This window comes from Portunus trituberculatus, chromosome 28 (assembly GCF_017591435.1).
Source record: "Portunus trituberculatus isolate SZX2019 chromosome 28, ASM1759143v1, whole genome shotgun sequence".
Taxonomy (NCBI): domain Eukaryota; kingdom Metazoa; phylum Arthropoda; class Malacostraca; order Decapoda; family Portunidae; genus Portunus; species Portunus trituberculatus.
Window position 1 is genome coordinate 11,317,202 of NC_059282.1, and position 18,664 is coordinate 11,335,865.

Sequence of the window (18,664 nt, forward strand, 5' to 3'; positions counted from 1 at the left end):
GGAATTCATACTATATCGTTCCATCATCCAACAATAAAAATAGTGATTCCAGCATCTCGGCCCTTCGTCCCTCATCACCTCTTTATCTTTAGTCCTCCTCCTCCTCCTCCTCCTCCTCCGTGGTGGCGTCCGGGAAGTAGGTCTCGAGGATCTCCCGCGCCCTCTCCACCACCTCCTCGTCCTCGTGGCCCAGCTTTTCCCTCATGACCACCACGCCGCCAGCCTCCGCCATCTGCTGCACCGCCACGCCGCCTATGCCGCCCCCGGTTTTCTGTCCAGAGAGAGAGAGAGAGACAGAGAGAGATAGAGAGAGGGAGAGAATCTTCATTATTATTATTATTATTATTATTATTATTATTATTATTATTAGTGGTGGTGGTGGTGGTGGTTGTAGTAGTAAGAACGTACAATAAACAACAATGGAGTAGTGGTACAGTACAAGTATAATGGCAATAGAGGTAGCAGCCACACTCACCTCCAGCATGGTGAGCAGCGTGTCCACCGTGATGAGGTCCAGGCGGTGAGGCGCGGGCGGCTTGAGGGTGTCCAGTAAGGCACGCACACCGCCAGCCTTCACCAGAGCCGTCACCTGCCCCGCACTGCCGCCCGCCACAAGGTTGCTCACCACCCACACCGCCTCTCGCGCCACGTCCGTCGCGCCCTGAACACCCACGAAACTTATAACCTTGCTTTTAACACTCTCTCTCTCTCTCTCTCTCTCTCTCTCTCTCTCTCTCTCTCTTACCTCCTGGATGAGGTGGACCAGCGTGTGGAGGAAGCCCTCGTCCACCACCTTCTGTATCTGGTTCACCGTGCCTGCTGTAATATTGGACAGCGCCCAAGTCGCCTCCTTGGTCCGCCGCACCTCCCGCGACTCCTTCAGCAGTGTGTGGAGTGGCGCCAGCATCCCGGCGTCCAGGGCTGCCTCTGTCTACAAGAGGAAGTCAGCCTCATAAAATCCTGTTTCTTAACGATTAGTCACCCTAGACAGACCAACATTCAGATGGAAATAATAAAGAAACTATAAAAAACAATAATGACACCATACGCTTTCAGGATTAGTACCACGAGATAATAACAGTAGTGAGAGGAACATATCACTACCACCATACACACCTAGTTAGTGCCACACAACGAAACCAAGAAATAAAGATAAAAATGTAGAAAACAGCGGCATTCCTCGACTAATTGCACCTACTGGCGAAACATTATTTTTCACCTCCCACATCCTTGAATTCCCCACATTTCCCACCGTGAATCCTCCCCTAATTAATTGAGCTCCCTCCATCTCTACGCCAGCACCTTTTCTCTGTCTCGGTGCGTGGCGGTGTAGCGGGAGTCGAACTGTAAGGAATCGGATAAAAGATCAAGATAATCAATTCTTTCTCAAACCGAAATGAGACTGGCCAAGTGTGACGAAAAATATTGCTCTAGGTAAAGGGTTGTGGATAAATACAAACAAATGATAATAAGAAGAATAAGAATAATAATCGATCTCTTTGAGTATACACCAGACTGGCATTCTCGAACGGGGTGGATCAAACAAACCATCACACACTCTCGCACATCATTCACACTATTAGCCTTGTTGGTCCAAGGTGGGAAGGAACATCCACAGCAACAACAACAACCACTGTAACAACAAAACTACTACTACTACTACTACTACTACTACTACTACTACTGTTACTACTACTGACAACAACTACTAATGAGATGGAGACTGACTAAAAGAGACGTTTATTTCAATTTGAATAGCATCCTTTTCATTTGTCAACTGAGTCGAGCCACTCCCCACCACCCCAACCCACCATTAGCTCACCCTGGCAAACACGCACGAGTATGAATAGTAGCACCATAGATTACAGAAAATTACAGCTTCACATTAGTGCCAAAAGCATGATTCCAGGTAATACAGACATAAAAATGGCATACCAGAATTAGTGCCAGTCAAGAGTGCCAAGTGTTAGTGACGATCAAGTGCTTGTAAAATAATAGCACTACACGCACCGGTGCCAAAACAACAACGCCAAATGTTAATGACGATGAAAAACAGGTAACCCGATGGCACTTTATACACATGAGAGTGCCAAGATGATAGTGCCAAGCGTGATATTCTGAAACACTTCTGTGGCAAACTTCCACTCCCTTCAAAAGATTATAGTTAGAGAGAGTGACACGAGTTTTAAAAGTACCTCTTTAGAGAAATTTTAACAAGATTTCTACATCAAAGGAGAAACAGTCTTGCGAACCCAAGCATCACCTTTGGCCTCTGATGAGAGAGAGAGAGAGAGAGAGAGAGAGAGAGAGAGAGAGAGAGAGAGAGAGAGAGAGAGAGAGAGAGAGAGAGAGAGAGAGAGAGAGAGAGAGAGAGAGAGAGAGAGAGAGAGAGAGAGAGAGAGCAAAAGCATATATGAATACCAGCTTACGTGTTAATAAAAAAGAAAATACAGATTAAACTATGACACTTTACACACCAGAGAGTGCCAAAACAATAGTGCCAACAGCTAATGACGATAAAATACAGATGAAATAATGGCACTACGCACCTGAGAGTCAGTGCCAGAGACGACGGTGCCAAGGGTCCTGATGGAGGGGTACACCACCTGCCTGCTGCGGGAGGAGAGGTTCGCCACAAGCATCGGCAGCAGCCCCGCCTCCACCACCAGCTGTATCGCCTCGTTGCTCCCCGCGTCCGTCAGGTAGGTGAGGGTCCAAAGGGCGTCCGCTGCCAGGAGGGTGGTGGTGGTGGTGGTGGTGATATTTTCAGCATTATTTAATGGTGTTGCTTTTGATACTACTAATGCTGATGTTAATTCTTCTACTACCACTATTGTTGTTACTGCTGCTGCTACTACTGCTACTACTACTACTACTACTACTACTACTACTACTACTACTACTACTACTACTACTACTACTATTACTACTACTACTACTACTACTACTACTACTACTACTACTACTACAAGTAATACTTTTTCATATTTATGATACACTACCCTAAGTCTTTACCAGAGGTTGGGTGGCATGGCACATCCTCCTCATTTGTTGTATTTCCTTGTTAATGCAGCAATAAATGTATCAATCAATCAATCAATGCTACTACTATACTACTACTACTACTACTACTACTACTACTACTACTACTACTACTACTACCACCATCACCATGACCACCACTGTTACAAATACTATCCCCACCACCTCTATTCGCTTCATCACCACCATTACCATTACTACTACTACCATTACAACCATTTACCTCATCCACCTACATTATATCTTCCCCCATTCAGTAGTACCATAACCATTCCATTCCCACTCCTTTCTTCTCTTCCATCTGATCTTCTCACTCCCTCTCCATCGGTCCCCTTCACATCCACCACCTCTCTGCCCCTGTGTCCCCCTCCACCTGTCCTTTCACACTCACCCACCACCTCCTCGTCCCTGTGTATCAGCAGATGGTCCCTGAACACCTCGAGAACAAAGTTTATGTCATCTGGAGACGCCCTCAGGTTCCTTAACTTGAATATATTGGAGAGGGCCCACACCACCTTATGCAGCGATGACGCCTGAAGAGAGAGAGAGAGAGAGAGAGAGAGAGAGAGAGAGAGAGGGGGGTAGATAAGTATAAACAAAATAAGGCCAGGCGACAGGTATACAAGACAGGTGACCATGATAAAAGATAGTACGCAGGTATACAGCATAATGATAGTGTAGTAGCAAAAGAGACAGGCAAATAAGATAACAGATAGACCACTACAACTACTACTACTACTACTACTACTACTACTACTATTACTTGGATGAAGGAAGGAGATGGGTGGGACAGAAGAACAGATAGCAAAATAAGTAGATAGCAAGACAGATAGATAGACAGATGTTCACACGTAGATACAGACACACATCCATATCATCATACATACACGCATACAGACAGACAGATGAAACGTATAGACAGACAAACATACAGATTGTCTAGGCAAACAGATAAACAGAAACAGACATACAGAGAATCAGTTACCGAGAGAGAGAGAGAGAGAGAGAGAGAGAGAGAGAGAGAGAGAGAGAGAGAGAGAGAGAGAGAGAGAGAGAGAGAGAGAGAGAGAGAGAGAGAGAGAGAGAGAGAGAGAGAGACAGACAGACAGACATTATCCTTACATACATACAGACAGACAGACAGAGTTCGAACGGAAACGCTTGAGAAACTATGAATGAATAGTTAGAGACGTGTAATTGCACTGACGCGTACTCTCTCTCTCTCTCTCTCTCTCTCTCTCTCTCTCTCTCTCTCTCTCTCTCTCTCTCTCTCTCTCTCTCTCTCTCTCTCACCTTGGCCTCGGGTTTGGTCAGCTCCGCCAGGGGTCTCAGCGCCCCTGCCTGCACGATCTGATTCCTGAGGTGGCTACTGTCTGCCGCCATGTTCCCGAGGGCCCACGCCGCCTGCTCCTTCACCCACGGCTGCCCCGATGCCACCAGCTCTACCAGCACTGGCACGAAGCCTTTGTCTGAAGGGGGAGAGAGAGAGAGAGAGAGAGAGAGAGAGAGAGAGAGAGAGAGAGAGAGAGAGAGAGAGAGAGAGAGAGAGAGAGTTCAGTTAACCTAAAACACACACACATAACTAAAGCAACTCAATACTCATTTCATAAAAATAGCAGGAATACAACAACAATAAAAAGACTACTACTACTACTACTACTACTACTATTACTACTACTACTACTACTACTACTACTACTACTACTACTACTACTAAAGTCAGGTATAAAGAAGGTCAAGGAAAAATCAGAGCATAATTAAATGACACTCAGACATGATATGAAATTTAATACCTTACATAATTTACCCTTTCTCTCTCTCTCTCTCTCTCTCTCTCTCTCTCTCTCTCTCTCTCTCTCTCTCTCTCTCAGTACCATATTGGAAGACCACATCACTTTCTTCATATTTTTTGCCTTTTTTTCTTATTTTCCGCTGAATTCTTCCTGTCTCGTGTTCTTAATTTCGTACCTTATGATTTTTTTTCTTCTCAGTTCCAGGAAACGAATCTTGGGACACGTAATTTTCATATTCATTTGGGTTTTTATAGTTTTATTGCGAGCAGAGAGAGAGAGAGAGAGAGAGAGAGAGAGAGAGAGAGAGAGAGAGAGAGAGAGAGAGAGAGAGAGAGAGAGAGAGAGAGAGAGAGAATATAATACAGATATACTGCTAATAAGTAAAAAATAAAACAAACAATAGAAAGGTAAATAAATGAAAAATAAATAAAGAAAGAAAGAAAACACGCAAGTTATTCAGAGAGAGAGAAAGAGAGAGAGAGAGAGAGAGAGAATTATGCCTTTGATGAACTGAAAAATAAATACTTAAGACTAACCATTGTAATATTCCTGATCACCTTCCTTTTCCATACACACACACACACACACACACACACACATTTACATACATACATACATACATACATACATACACGTGCCTATCACCTTAGCAACACCTTCCTGCGGTATTCCCCTGTACTGTCATTTGTTTTGTTTTGTTTTTCCATTTTCTCCCTCTTTCCCTTTATTAAATTCCTTCTTTCTCCTTTGTTTCTCCTTTGCCCATTCTTATCACGAAGAATTTTGATGTAATATAGTTTTCCTCTACTTTCCTTTCCTTATTGATATTTATATTACATTACTTTTTCATTTATTTTCTTCTATCTCGTATTTTTTACTTTTCACTGAGTTTTTTTTTTGTTTCTTTTCATCTTTTGAAGAGCGTCTTGCCGGGAAATGTCTCAGGGTTTTCTCTTTTCTGTATTTTTTTTCTTGGTACCATCTGTTTTATTCCTTTTTATTTCCTTTACTCTCTGTACTTATATTCACTTTCCCTTTCTTCCTTTTTTTTCCCTCTTCTTTGCGTCCACTTCACCACACAATGTTTTTACTTACTCTAATTCCCTTCTTTCCTTTATTTTTTTCCTCCATAATTACATTCTTCATATTTTCTTTTTCGTTTCCTCCGATTACTTGTTTTTCATTTCTTACTACGAACATAATTAATTCTTACCATCATTATCTTCTCATGTTTACTCTCCCCATTCTCATTCTTTTTTTCTCGTCTTTCTTACCACGAAATGTGACCTAGTCTTATATTTCGCCTTCTTTCATCTTCCAACAAATCTTTCTTCTCGTTTCTTACTTTCAATTTCATCCCGGTCTCAATAACAACGTCCCTTGCACTCCTACATCATCTTACCAGCGCTTCCTTCTGAAAAATTACTTTAAAATGTTTCTTATGAACAATATAATCATACACGAAATTTTCAAGTCCCAGGCACTTTTCCATTTATTGAGGGCCGCCGTGGTACAGTGGAACCATGCGTGCTTTGGGGTCCGAGGGGTCTCCAAGCGCACGGGTTCGAATCCTGTCCACGGTCGGAGTGTAGGTTGGGCTTCCTCACTCGGGGCAACGGTTTCCTAGCGGGTGGACTTTGAGATAGGAGGTACCACAAAAAGTATTCCCTTTAGCCCATAAATTCCCGTGAAAAGCCCACGTGGAAAAAATAAAAGAAGTAAAAAAAAAAAAACTTAGGCAGAGAGGTACCTATACTTATTTCTTAAATCAGCACTAATCATATAAATAAATAAAAACCTCAAGTAATGTTATATTTTGTGCTATATTTGGTTATAAAAGCAATTCTAGAAATCATATTAATTGGTAGAGTTGCCTGAGGGAATTATGACATGAGACCCAGTGGTATTATTGCTTACAAATCGAAGAGAAGTTAAAATACATAGACTAATGAGATCCGCTGGGGCAAAAATGAAGCGGGACACGCGCCAATCACCAGCAACAGACAGGTGAGGCCACGAGAATATGACGCCAAGGACACTGACTCAAGCTTCACTCGATGTGTGTGTTTTACTTTTATAAAGGGAGACAGAGGTATTGTAAAGAAAAAAAAAAACTAATGTAGAAACTGACATCAGTGGTATATAGGTAAATGCCTCTCTCTCTCTCTCTCTCTCTCTCTCTCTCTCTCTCTCTCTCTCTCTCTCTCTCTCTCTCTCTCTCTCTCTCTCTCTCTCTTTGAAACACTCCTGCACTGTATCACCACTACTTTCCTAAGGCTTTAGTCTAAGAGGATTTCTACGGTTCTTGTGAAAGATTGACAAAGTTTCTTTATGATTACTAACAGGAGCAACACTCGCGAGAAGCCAGCGAATCACCAAGTTGAAAGCAGTAGTGGTGGGGGAGCAAAGCGTCTCTGAACACGGTCACAACTCACCAGCAACGGCCTGGGTCTGCTCAGTGGTGCCTGATACAATGTTGGTGATGATCCAGACTGTCTCGTACTGGAGGGCGGGGCTGTAGGGCGAGGAGGAGGGAGGGAGTGAGTGAAGGTTACATTAATGGAATACTCTCTCTCTCTCTCTCTCTCTCTCTCTCTCTCTCTCTCTCTCTCTCTCTCTGGTGGCGCGGCACAGCCATTCCCACAGCGCGCCTCGCCTCTCCCAGGAGACTCGCCCCGTAATGGTGCAATCTGGCGCCCTATGAACCAAGCTAAGGGGATCCAGACACATTCAACCTGAACTAATCAGTGATACGAGACTTAATCCCATAAACAAAAGATACAAACCTAAAGCTCAATGTGTCAAAAACGCGTTAATCTAATCAAACGTATATACAGCAATTCAACTTTAAAAACAATAATTCAGAATGAGTTGTTAGGAAAGCAATGACTTAATCCCGCAAGGCGCACAACATATAACTCTAGAACACAACAAAACAAGATGCGATACGACAACACTTACTTCATTGCTATCTACAATAAGCAACGCGAGGCTCACTTGTTCTCCTGCAGGTTGGTCAGGGCAGGGGTGAGCACTCCCAGCTTCAGCATTTCGTCGATGGGCGCGTTATGAGAGGCGGAGAGCAGCTGGCGCACCCTGACGGTCGCTGCTGTGCGGGTGGCGGAGTTGTTGCTACTCATCTTTGCCACCAGACTCCCGAAATCCTTGGGGTCCTGCGGCTGATAAGCAGAGGCAGAGAGTCGTAGAGGGAAGTTATAAAGACCTGAATGCTATTAGCAGTTCACTTATTCCCTCCAGACTGAGAAGAGTAGAAAGAGTCATACAGAGAGTTATGAAGTTCAGTGTTATTGACAGTAGACTCGCTGTCCCGAGGCTCAGGAGATCGGAGAATGGTCATAGAGAAGATCTGAGTGCTATTGACAGTACAATCGCCCCGGGATATATAAAAAAAAAAAAGAGTTAGGGGTGAATCGAACCGTGTGTTATGAAGGATTACACTTGTTCTGATTCTGAGTATTAATGTGTACACACCTTGCGTCTCTTGGCGGAGGTGACAGTGACGGAGTGGAATGCAGTGCCAGCGTCTGAGTTTTCCGCCACAGGTATTGCTGAAAGACTGACAACTTGCATGGGCGGCTCTGGCAGGGCGTGGGAGGCAAGAGGAGCGGAGTGGGTAGATGGGGAGGGTGACTTTAAGGTCGAGGAGAGTTCGGGAGCTGAAGCTGACGGGCGTGGGGATGACCGTGTGGGCGGGGGAAGCTCCTGAACTGAGACAACGGCATAGGAGGAAGCATGGGCGGCCGCAATGAACTCTGGAGCGGAGGCAGGTGGGCGTGGGGATGTTCGGGTGGCTGGGGAGAATTCTGGAGCTGAAGCAGGTGGGCGTGGAGTTGTTGGATTGGGTAGTTCCTGAACAGAGACAACGGGATAGGGAGCTGCGTGAACTGCTGCGGGGAACTCTGGAGCGGAGTCGGGTGGGCGTGGGGATGCTAGGGCGGGCTGAGGGAGCTCCTGGAGAGACACAACAGGATATGCTGATACTTTTGTGGGCGTGAACGGGGAGGAATGAGTGGGCGGATTGTCTTTAATGGGCGAGGTTGGTGGTAACTGTTTGTTCAGCGATGGAGCTTCTGTGGGTGTGGCCTTGGTGGGGGAGGAGGGTGGGGACGTAGAGGTTGGAGTGGGTGAAGCTTCATGTGTGGGCGGTGGAGCTTCCTGAGTAGGCTGAGATGGTTTGGTGGGCATGGTGGGCGTGATGGGATTGGCAGGCGAGGTGGGCGGAGAGGAGGGATGCGGTGGAAGGTATTGTGACTGTGGCGGGGGAGAGATGGGTAGGGAGGAGGGCAAGATTTCCGTGTGGGAAAGGCGAGCAGGAGAGGAGGGTTGGGGAAGGGAGGAGGGTTGTGGTGGAGGGGAAGACTGCAGAGAACTGTAGGGTTGGTGGGGAGGGGAAGGCTGCGGGGGAATAGAAATACAGCGTCAATAAGTTTCTCGTTCATGCAAGACAAAAACTATCGATTAGCTTCCCTCTAACACGTGAACATAAACAACAATAAGAAACGCGCGAGCTCCGTGTGCGAGGGTCACCAACACCGCAGGCTCCCGCTCAGCACAGTAATACGTTGTGAACTTTGCTCATGAAATATATCCCGGCGTGAAGTGTGTCGGGGAGGCTGCCTACCTGGGTGCGCGCCGGGCTGGGGGCGAGCACAGGCGAAGAGAGAACATTTGACGGCACTTCCAAAGTTGAGCTGCCTTCAGTGACTTCCTCTACTTGCAAAGTTTTCCATTCGTTCTCCTTTAGGCCTTTGTCCTCTTCCCTCTCTTCAGAAACTTTCCTTTCCTCTTCTTTTTCTTCTTGCTTCTTTTCCTCGTCCTCGTCCTCCTCCGGCGTCTCAGGCAAGAAATCGCTCAGCGCCTCCCGTGAGTGGCCGATGCTGGGCAGGGGGTGGTGGGGGGTGCTGTGGGAAGACAAGGGGTCATCACAATGGCCGCACCAGCCGTGTGTCAGGAAGCAGGGTGATAAATCACGCTGAGGTGAACTCACGCCATGCGTGGCAGGGTCGGGGGCAGCCTGGGCTCCGGTGACCCCTTGCCGGTGAGGGGGCGCTCCTCCCACGTGATACGTCGCAGGGGAGTGTCAGGCAGTATGCCACCCCGGGACAGGGGCGATTCACGCGCTGACGCAGAGGGCGGCAGCGCCTCAGAGGCCACGAGGGGCGGCAGCTTGATGGACGCGGTGAGGGCCTCCAGGCGGGCGCGACGGGCACGAATGGAGGCCAGCTGGGGGTGAGGGAGGCCCAGATCACTTCAGGTCCTGCATGTGTTTCAAGGCTAATGAAGCAACTCACTCAGATTAGCTAAACAACACAAAAATATGAAAGTTATTGTGTTTAAGTTGAAAGTGTCTTTAAATTTGTTATACCTTGTGTGTGTCTATAATGCCTCACTATCTGCAGCCTGCACACTGATTTCCGCCACACCAGCCATCAGTGTACACACCAGCAGCCCTCACCTCATGTCTGGCACTGACAGACCACACCCACAACCTTGTTCGGATGAGAGAGGCCAGTGACTGATACTCACGTCCATGCTCCTGCTGGAGGGGCTGTCAAAGGGACGCCGCTGCGGCAACAGAGGTTCGGGCGATCCTCTGGAGAGGCGGCGGCGGGCGCGATGCCCGATGCCGGAGCTCACCATTGGTCCGTGGTCCATCTAGAGGCCGGCGGGACACGTTCCTCATTGTAGTGATCTGCCCTGAAGGAAAGAAGGACATAAGTTTAGTGAATGTACTCACCGCGAGGCTTCATCCACGCCGCCCTGCACACGCTGCGTCCTCAGCCGCCCCAACACACACGTGGCAGCCACACAAAAGAAAACACCGAAGATCAAGATATACACACACTCATGGTTCACCGCGGCAAAGTGTGTCTGTGGCCACCTTGTGTCTGGTGAGGAAGCGTGGCATCACAGGCGAAGAGATCTTCCTCTGAGGCTTACATTGCAAGCCTCTTCCTGCCGCGGCCTCGCTGCACAAGACTTTCTCTACTTAGCCTCACTTCTGTTCTGTCCACCTTACTAATGCGAGAGTTGACCTGTATCTTCACATTTTCATCCATGTTACTGGTAAACTTTGCAACTTTCTTAATGATTCTGTAATTTCCTCTGCTTACGACTTAACTGCATCAAGGGAGGAGTATCAGTACACCTTAATAACTAAATCAGGCATTTCTCTTGAGTGTTCTGGTGTTTCTTTGTAGACCAGCATGGTGTGTATGTTTTTCATGTATTTTATTCTTCGAAGTAAATCTCCGTGACACAAAAAAAAATTGCTTGCACTTGGACGCCACTTATACGTCACGCTTCCTTTCCTACACTCCTTCCAACATTCCAAGATTCCAGGACGCTGCCTGGCACGCTAAGGCCAAGTGAGCCTTCCCCGATGCAGGCCGGCATGGCTATATAATGCTAATATCACCCGGTCGGTGTAATTCACCATCACCACCACGGTCGTCTGCTGTTCACCCAGCCAGCCTTCCCTATTACGGAGCGAGTGAGCTCAGAACTCATAGACCGATCTTCGGGTAGAACTGAGACCACAACGCACTCCACACACCGGGAAAGCGAGGCCACAACCCCTCGAGTTACATCGCGTACCTATTTACTGCTAGGTGAACAGAGGCTACACATGAACAGAGGCTACACATAACATGAAGAGGCTTGTCCATTTGCCTAGCCGCTTCCCGGGACTCGAACCCGGAACCTCTCGGTTGTGAGCCGAGCGATACGCGGTGTGTGTAATTCACTGTTTGATCTGCTGCAGTCTCTGACGAGACAGCCAGACGTTACCCTACGGAACGAGCTCAGAGCTCATTATTTCCGATCTTGGGATAGGTCTGAGACCAGGCACACACCACACACCGGGACAACAAGGTCACAACTCCTCGATTTACATCCCGTACCTACTCACTGCTAGGTGAACAGGGGCTACACGTGAAAGGAAACACACCCAAATATCTCCACCCGGCCGGGGAATCGAACCCCGGTCCTCTGGCTTGTGAAGCCAGCGCTCTAACCACTGAGCTACCGTGTGTGTGTGTGTGTGTGTGTGTGTGTGTGTGAGAGAGAGAGAGAGAGAGAGAGAGAGAGAGAGAGAGAGAGAGAGAGAGAGAGAGAGAGAGAGAGAGAGAGAGAGAGAGAGAGAAAGGCATGTGCGCCAGCCAGCCAGTACCGCAGGCATTCCTTGAACACATCGATAATTGCTGCTGTGAATGTGACTAAAAATTACATGAAGTCAACATATTTTTTTCTTGTTAATAGAATTCCATTAATACACGAGGTGAGCAGGGCGGTCATTGCATTCACTTCATCCTACCTGCCTTCCTTACTTCCCTGCCACTCTGCCTGTCTGCCGTGTTCATTCTCTCTCTCTCTACCCTGGTCCTTCTTCCCTCCAACATACCACCTACCTAACTTCTCCACTCTTCTCTTCCCTGTTCCTTCTTCCCTTCCATTCCAACATACCTATACCTTCTCCACTCTTCTTCCTCTCTACCCTGTTCCTTCTTCCCTCTAATATACCTCCTAATTTCTCTCCTCTCTCACTCTCCTTCCCTCCCATTCCTCTCTTCCAAGGCCACAACCCCATGACAGGCTACATTCCCATCACCACCACGTCCCTCCCATCCTCCTATACTCCTTCCCTTCACTATGTCTCCTTCCCATTTCTCTTTCAAGGCCACAAAACCCCATCAACCTACATTCCCATCACCCCCACTACCACTACTACCACTTCCCCCCCTTCCTCTTGACCCGGCCCTGCTATACGTCTCGCCCCACGTTACAGTGCATCACAGGAGCGTCACACTTGCACGACTGGGTAAATAAGTGATGCGTTCAATAAGGGAAAACCTACACACGGCGTCAGGGGAAGGAATCGATGTGACCCTGATTTCAGTGAAGACAAAACACTATTCTCTTTGATGCGAAACATGCTTTGGTAATAGTATAGGAGGAGTAGAAGTAAGAGGAGGACGAGGAGGAGAAGGAGGAGGAAGAGGAGGAGGAGGAGGAAAAAGAGGAGGCGCAAAAGTGTAACAAGGACAAGGAGGGCGAAGAGGAGAAGGAGGAGGAGAAGCAAGAATGTTAAAAGGACAAGAAGGACGAGGAGGAACAGCAAAGAGTAAGAGAACGAGGAGAAGCAAGAGGAGGAGGAAGAACCGTAGCTAAAGGAGGAAGAAGAGAAGCAACAAGAGGATGAGAAAGAGGAGTGATATGAGAAGGAAAAACAGCAGAGAGAGGGGAGGAGGAGAAGCAACAAAAGGATAAGAAAGAGGAGTAGTAAGAGGATGAAGAGTAGAAGCAGGGATATAAATCATAGAAGAAACACGAGTAGGAAGTACAGAAAAAGGAAAAGCACAAGTAGAAACAGGAAGAGGATAAGGAGGAAGAGAACGAGGAGGAAGAGGAGGAGGAGGAGAAGGAAGAGCAGGAGCACATTGGTGAAGTCATTAGTATTGTTATATTCATCGACTCCTTCAGGAAGATATTGTGACTTCTTGTGTGGCTCCTCTGTAGTATCCTTTGACCTCCTGATGGCTAGCCCTGCACCGCTATTGTTGTCACGCCCTTGTTCCCGGAGGCAGCTCGCGTGGGTAGCCTGACACCTGGCCACCAACACCACCACCATCACCGCTACCAACGCTAAAGCCATTACCTATAAACACGTGACGCACACCTGTTAATCAAGGTAATTTGTTTCCACACAGGTGAGAGAGGTTTCAAAGAGTGGGATTTTTACGTGGAAGGGCGAGGCTCACGTGCTAATATATATCGCACATAACCAGATAAAAAATAAATGAGGTAGAGTTGAGGTGAATAAAAGAACACAGATACTAAAGTGAATTGGTTTGTGATGAAGTGAAATGCCATAGCGGAACGTAAAAGAAAGATAAGAAAGGTCAAGGATACAAGGCAAATGAATGGGGTAGATTCCCGGTAAACTTGGGGATTTCCATGCTAAAGTCACGTTGTTTGTAATAAGGCGAGCACAATAAAAATAAATTCCATAATAATATAAAACACAGGAAGTGAACAGAGATATAACGGAGAGAAAAAAAAAACGAGGTAGATTCCCAGTGCACTTGAGAGCTTGCACACTTAAATCAAGTGGTTTGTGATAAAATGATTACAATAAAAGTATATCATGATAATATAAAAGAAAAATAATATGTGAACAGAGATAAAATCAGAAGAAAAATTAACAAGGTAGATTCCTTATAAACTTGAGAAGGTTGTGTGTCATACGATGAGCATGATAAAAACATACCGTCAAAAAAGCATATCATGAAAGACAAAAAGTGTATAGACAAAAATATAGGAGGGACATTCGTGGTAAGATTATAAACTTACATACTAAAATAAACTTATTAATGATAAGGCAACGACAAAAATATAACTAAATTGAGCAGTATCATAAAAGAAAAATATACAGAAATAATAAGAAGAAAAAAGATGAACAGAATTCGAGGTAAGCAAGAGAAGTAAAAGCGACTGTGATAAAAGTTTCACGAGAAAGTTATAATGCATTTCTACACTCTTGAGGCGAGGGTATGTGGCTTACAGGTACGTGAAGCTCAGGTATGTTAAATTATTCACATATTTTAGAGACCATTATTTGTATCTGGATTGTGTGCAGGAAATTCTCTGTATCGCATTATGAGGCACAAATCTGACGTCGCCAATAACTGTTTCTCTCTCTTTTTTTCTTTATTTACACCATGAGGGCTTTTTACGTGAATTTCTGGGCTAACGGGATACTTTTTGTGGTACCTCCTATCTCAAAGCCCACCCGCTAGGAAATCGTTGCTCCGAGTGAGGAAGCCCAACCTACACTCGGACCGTGGACAGGATTCGAACCCGTGCGCTTGGAGACCCCTCGGACCCCAAAGCGCCCATGGTTCCACTGCACCACAATGCTTCCAACTTACAATGGAAACTAGAAAAGGGGAGAAAATCAGGTGGCTTTCTCTGTTTACTTGTATAAAATCAAACTTCAGAAAAAAATCAAGCTTGTTTGTTTGCATTGCTACGTACAGAGTTGAGATGTGTTTACTTGTTTGTCTTCCTTCACATAAATTTTCCTCTTTTCTTCTATAATATCACATTGGAGGTCATTTTCCTTCCCCTGTTTTTTATCAATCTTGTCTTTTTCATGAGTTTTCGAGATATTTATTCCTTTCTTTCGGCTAACTCTATCGGATCTTTAAAAGGAAATGATAGTTCAGTGGGTCTTTTTTTATTATTTTTTGTTGTCCTTGGCCAGTCTATCCCTTTAACATAAAAAAACAAACTCCAGTAATAGTCTGTCTTGCCTTACATACATACACACGTACATCTAGCCGTGGGTGTTGAACTATACATTAAAAGGGCTTAATGTATGAGATTGATGACTGAATATGTTTAATTAATGAGGGAATAACATCAGTCTGTTCCCAGCTCTCGATAAAGTAAAAATGAATTCATCTTTTTTTAAGCATGTAGTTTTTTTTTCAATTAATTTAATCTAAAGATACGTGATCTCCCTTTATTCACTTACTATTCTTTTTATTTAGATAGATTTTTGCAAGTTTCGGCTTGTATAATGCATTCTTTCATAGTCTGGTGAATGTGTGTGTGTGTGTGTGTGTGTGTGTGTGTGTGTGTGTGTGTGTGTGTGTGTGTGTGTGTGTGTGTGTGTTTGTTTTCTCACGTATGCAGACTGTTGATTTTGCACACACACACACACACACACACACACACACACACACACACACACACACGTTTTCAATGCAATATCCTGCGTATATTGATTATTTTCACCTTGACAGCCAATCACACTTTTCTCGCTACTAAATATGAATGAATGGATTGATTATGGATCGCTCTGAATAATCGAGAGAGAGAGAGAGAGAGAGAGAGAGAGAGAGAGAGAGAGAGAGAGAGAGAGAGAGAGAGAGAGAGAGAGAGAGAGAGAGAGAGAGAGAGAATATCTGACTACCTACTATTACATCACAACCCCTACAACTGCTACTTGAATTTATAACTATAAGAAAAGCAGAACAGTTCCTTGTCAGACTAAAATAATGACTACCACTTCTTCCACATCCTTCCCTCCACACCTCACCTACACACCAATTGTACTAAATGCTTATGATTTTGTTTATGTTTCCACTACAACGCCCCTCACTACTCTATCTGTATATTTCACCTGTATGTTCCACCTTTGTGTTCACATTGCGTTTGTATACTATATAATCATCTTCCACTTGTTTATTTGACCCGTATGCTCCACTTTCATATTCATCTTCTATTTATACACTGTATTTTCATCTTCCACCTGTACTTTTATATTCACTTTCCATTTGTATACTGTATAATCTTCCACCTGTATCCGCCTTCTGTATATTCATCTTCCACTTCCTGTATTTTCATCCGCTATCTTCCACTTTCTACTTGTATGCTCCACTGTATATTCATCTTTTACCCTTTTAATCCACCTATACATTTACCTTCCACCTGTATCCACCTCCAGTATTCTCCAGTATTCCGCTTGTTACATTTTCATCCACCATCTTCCACCTATCTACACATTCAATTTCCACTCCTACTGCACCTCCTTAATTGCATGACACTTTCACATCACTCACGTTTTATCTTTCACTCGTAAATTTCAATCAGTTTCACTTTTAAGTAATTAGAAGTGACTATAAATAAAAGCAACATTAATTGAAAAGTATGTTTTTCTTTATTTTTCCGTGTTTTCATTCTGCAATATTTCTTGTATATATATTCAGTGAAGCCTCTTTTCTTATTGTATTCGGTTAAAATGCTGTTCCATTTTTGTATTTGACTTTAAACGTGCATGTTGTGTCTTGATTTGTATGTGAATGCCATGTTTTTTCTCCTTTTTTTTTATTTATATGAAGTTAGATATATTTACTTCTATGTACGTACTACAAAACACACACACACACACACATACACAGACACAGACAAACAACAAGAACAACACCAAAAAAACAGCAAAAACTATTATTAACATACCTTCATAACGTCAAGGGCCAGACAAGTGCAAGGTGAAGTAGTTAGATCAGGTGATCATTTTCCACGAGGTTACACTGGCAAGGACAACTGGAGACGGCGGGCGAGGTGGAGCGGGGCGGTGGAGAGGGAGCGTGGAGTGAGTGGAGTACCCTGCGCCTCCACCAGCGAACGACTGCTTACTTTTGTCAATCAAGTGAAGGATATGACGTAGAAAGGAGGAGGAGGAGGAGGAGGAGGAGGAGGAGGAGTGGAGGGACTGAAGAGAGAATGTAGTCACGGAGAAGCATTGTGGTGAAGATATGGCTGTAGTGGTAGTGGTGATGGTGGTGGCAGTGTATTGTGGCGAGCTGGTGTGGTGGTGGTGGTGGTGAGTCAATGCACTATTATGATAGTAAGTAGTAGCAGTGGTGACATTGACTCGTGTGGTGGTGACTGGCTGTGAAAAAAGTGAAGCAATTTGCAGTGGTGGTGACAGGCGTGGTGGTGGCAGAGCGGTAAGCAGAGTGGAGGCATTGGTGGTGTGGTAATGTGGCAAAATGGACCGCCTCGCCGCACACCACTCGTTCGATTCCCTGGATGGATGAAATATGCAGGACGGGTTTCAATCTCCTCTGTTCTGCACAATTATTACACAAACAATATAACACCAACAATAAAACAGCAAATCATTACATCACGACACGCGAACAAAGCATTACATTACGTCACACCAACACCATAAACGCAAGGGATAATAACATGCCCATGAACACTGACAATAAATAATGTCCATACACACGTCACCTTTACAAGCCTACAGGTAAAAAGAGAGAAAATTGAATGCTAATATCAACGCACATATGAAATAGAAGAAAAGAAAACTAGTTATGCTTTCAAATATTACTTAACACACCTTTGTAAAATACAGGTAAAAAAATAACATACATAACAGGTGAGTGAAAAAAAGGTAGAAAGTAAGAATGTTTAGCGCATACAACTACAGTCACGCATTTACGTATTTCTTATCATTCTCATCGTAGTTTTGCACACGTATAGAGGTACAGGTGGGTACAGGTGACACATACAGGTGACTCATAATTAAGAGGAAAAGAAAACGCGAACTGGTGATATATATGAAGGGGGTGTACTATTTTCTCTCTCTCTCTCTCTCTCTCTCTTTATCTCTTTTTCATGTCCTATTATGGGTTTATCGAGGATACCTTAGCGGGGCATGCGTGGAATGAAGCAGAGTATTGATGGGCGGTGCAATGAAAAGGATTCAGTTTGTCACAGTTTGGATAACAATCTCCGCTCACCATCGCAACTTCTTCACCTCACTGATTGCAAAAGGATGGACGATTCAGAGGGAAAAATCGACATCATAACTTCTCCTCTGATAATGCAGTCGTTTAGGAGTCGTTCAGTGTAAGTTCACGTTAATTTGTCTTTTTCTGTCAGTAAAAAGTTTTAGTTGCTTTTTCATCCATGTTTTTTTTTATCTGTATTCGGTACATAAAACTTCAGATTATATAAGTTTACAGTACGGTATGTCTTTCATCTTCAACACAACAAACTCACCTTATTCCTTCAAACTCAAAAACACTACAAGTTCACATTAAAATTTCAAATCCTCTCTAATTGAATGACATTATGTATTGCCTTATAAAACCTCAAAATCCTCGATGGTTTACGTGACATTTTTCCCCTTTATATCGAGTCACGTTTCAGAGAGTACCGTCCCGGCAGGCCTGGAGCGGCGCACGTCCTGGAACATTAATGGCTGCAGTGTTTTGACGGTACGATGA

At 44.8% G+C, this 18,664-nt stretch overlaps 1 protein-coding gene across 1 annotated transcript; it reads right to left on the bottom strand.

Moving 5' to 3' along the window:
• Positions 1 to 17,251, bottom strand: LOC123510314 (proline-rich protein 36-like). The gene is made up of 13 exons (XM_045265339.1): positions 16,881 to 17,251; positions 10,383 to 10,553; positions 9,844 to 10,079; positions 9,478 to 9,757; positions 8,328 to 9,251; positions 7,833 to 8,014; positions 7,271 to 7,350; positions 4,336 to 4,511; positions 3,434 to 3,575; positions 2,550 to 2,728; positions 746 to 931; positions 476 to 661; positions 1 to 271 (listed from the first exon to the last, which is right to left on the bottom strand). Exons 2-13 carry the CDS (start codon positions 10,509 to 10,511, stop codon positions 89 to 91), a joined length of 2,883 nt encoding a protein of 960 aa, XP_045121274.1. The 5' UTR covers positions 10,512 to 10,553; positions 16,881 to 17,251; the 3' UTR covers positions 1 to 88.
• Positions 17,252 to 18,664: the final 1,413 nt, after the last annotated feature.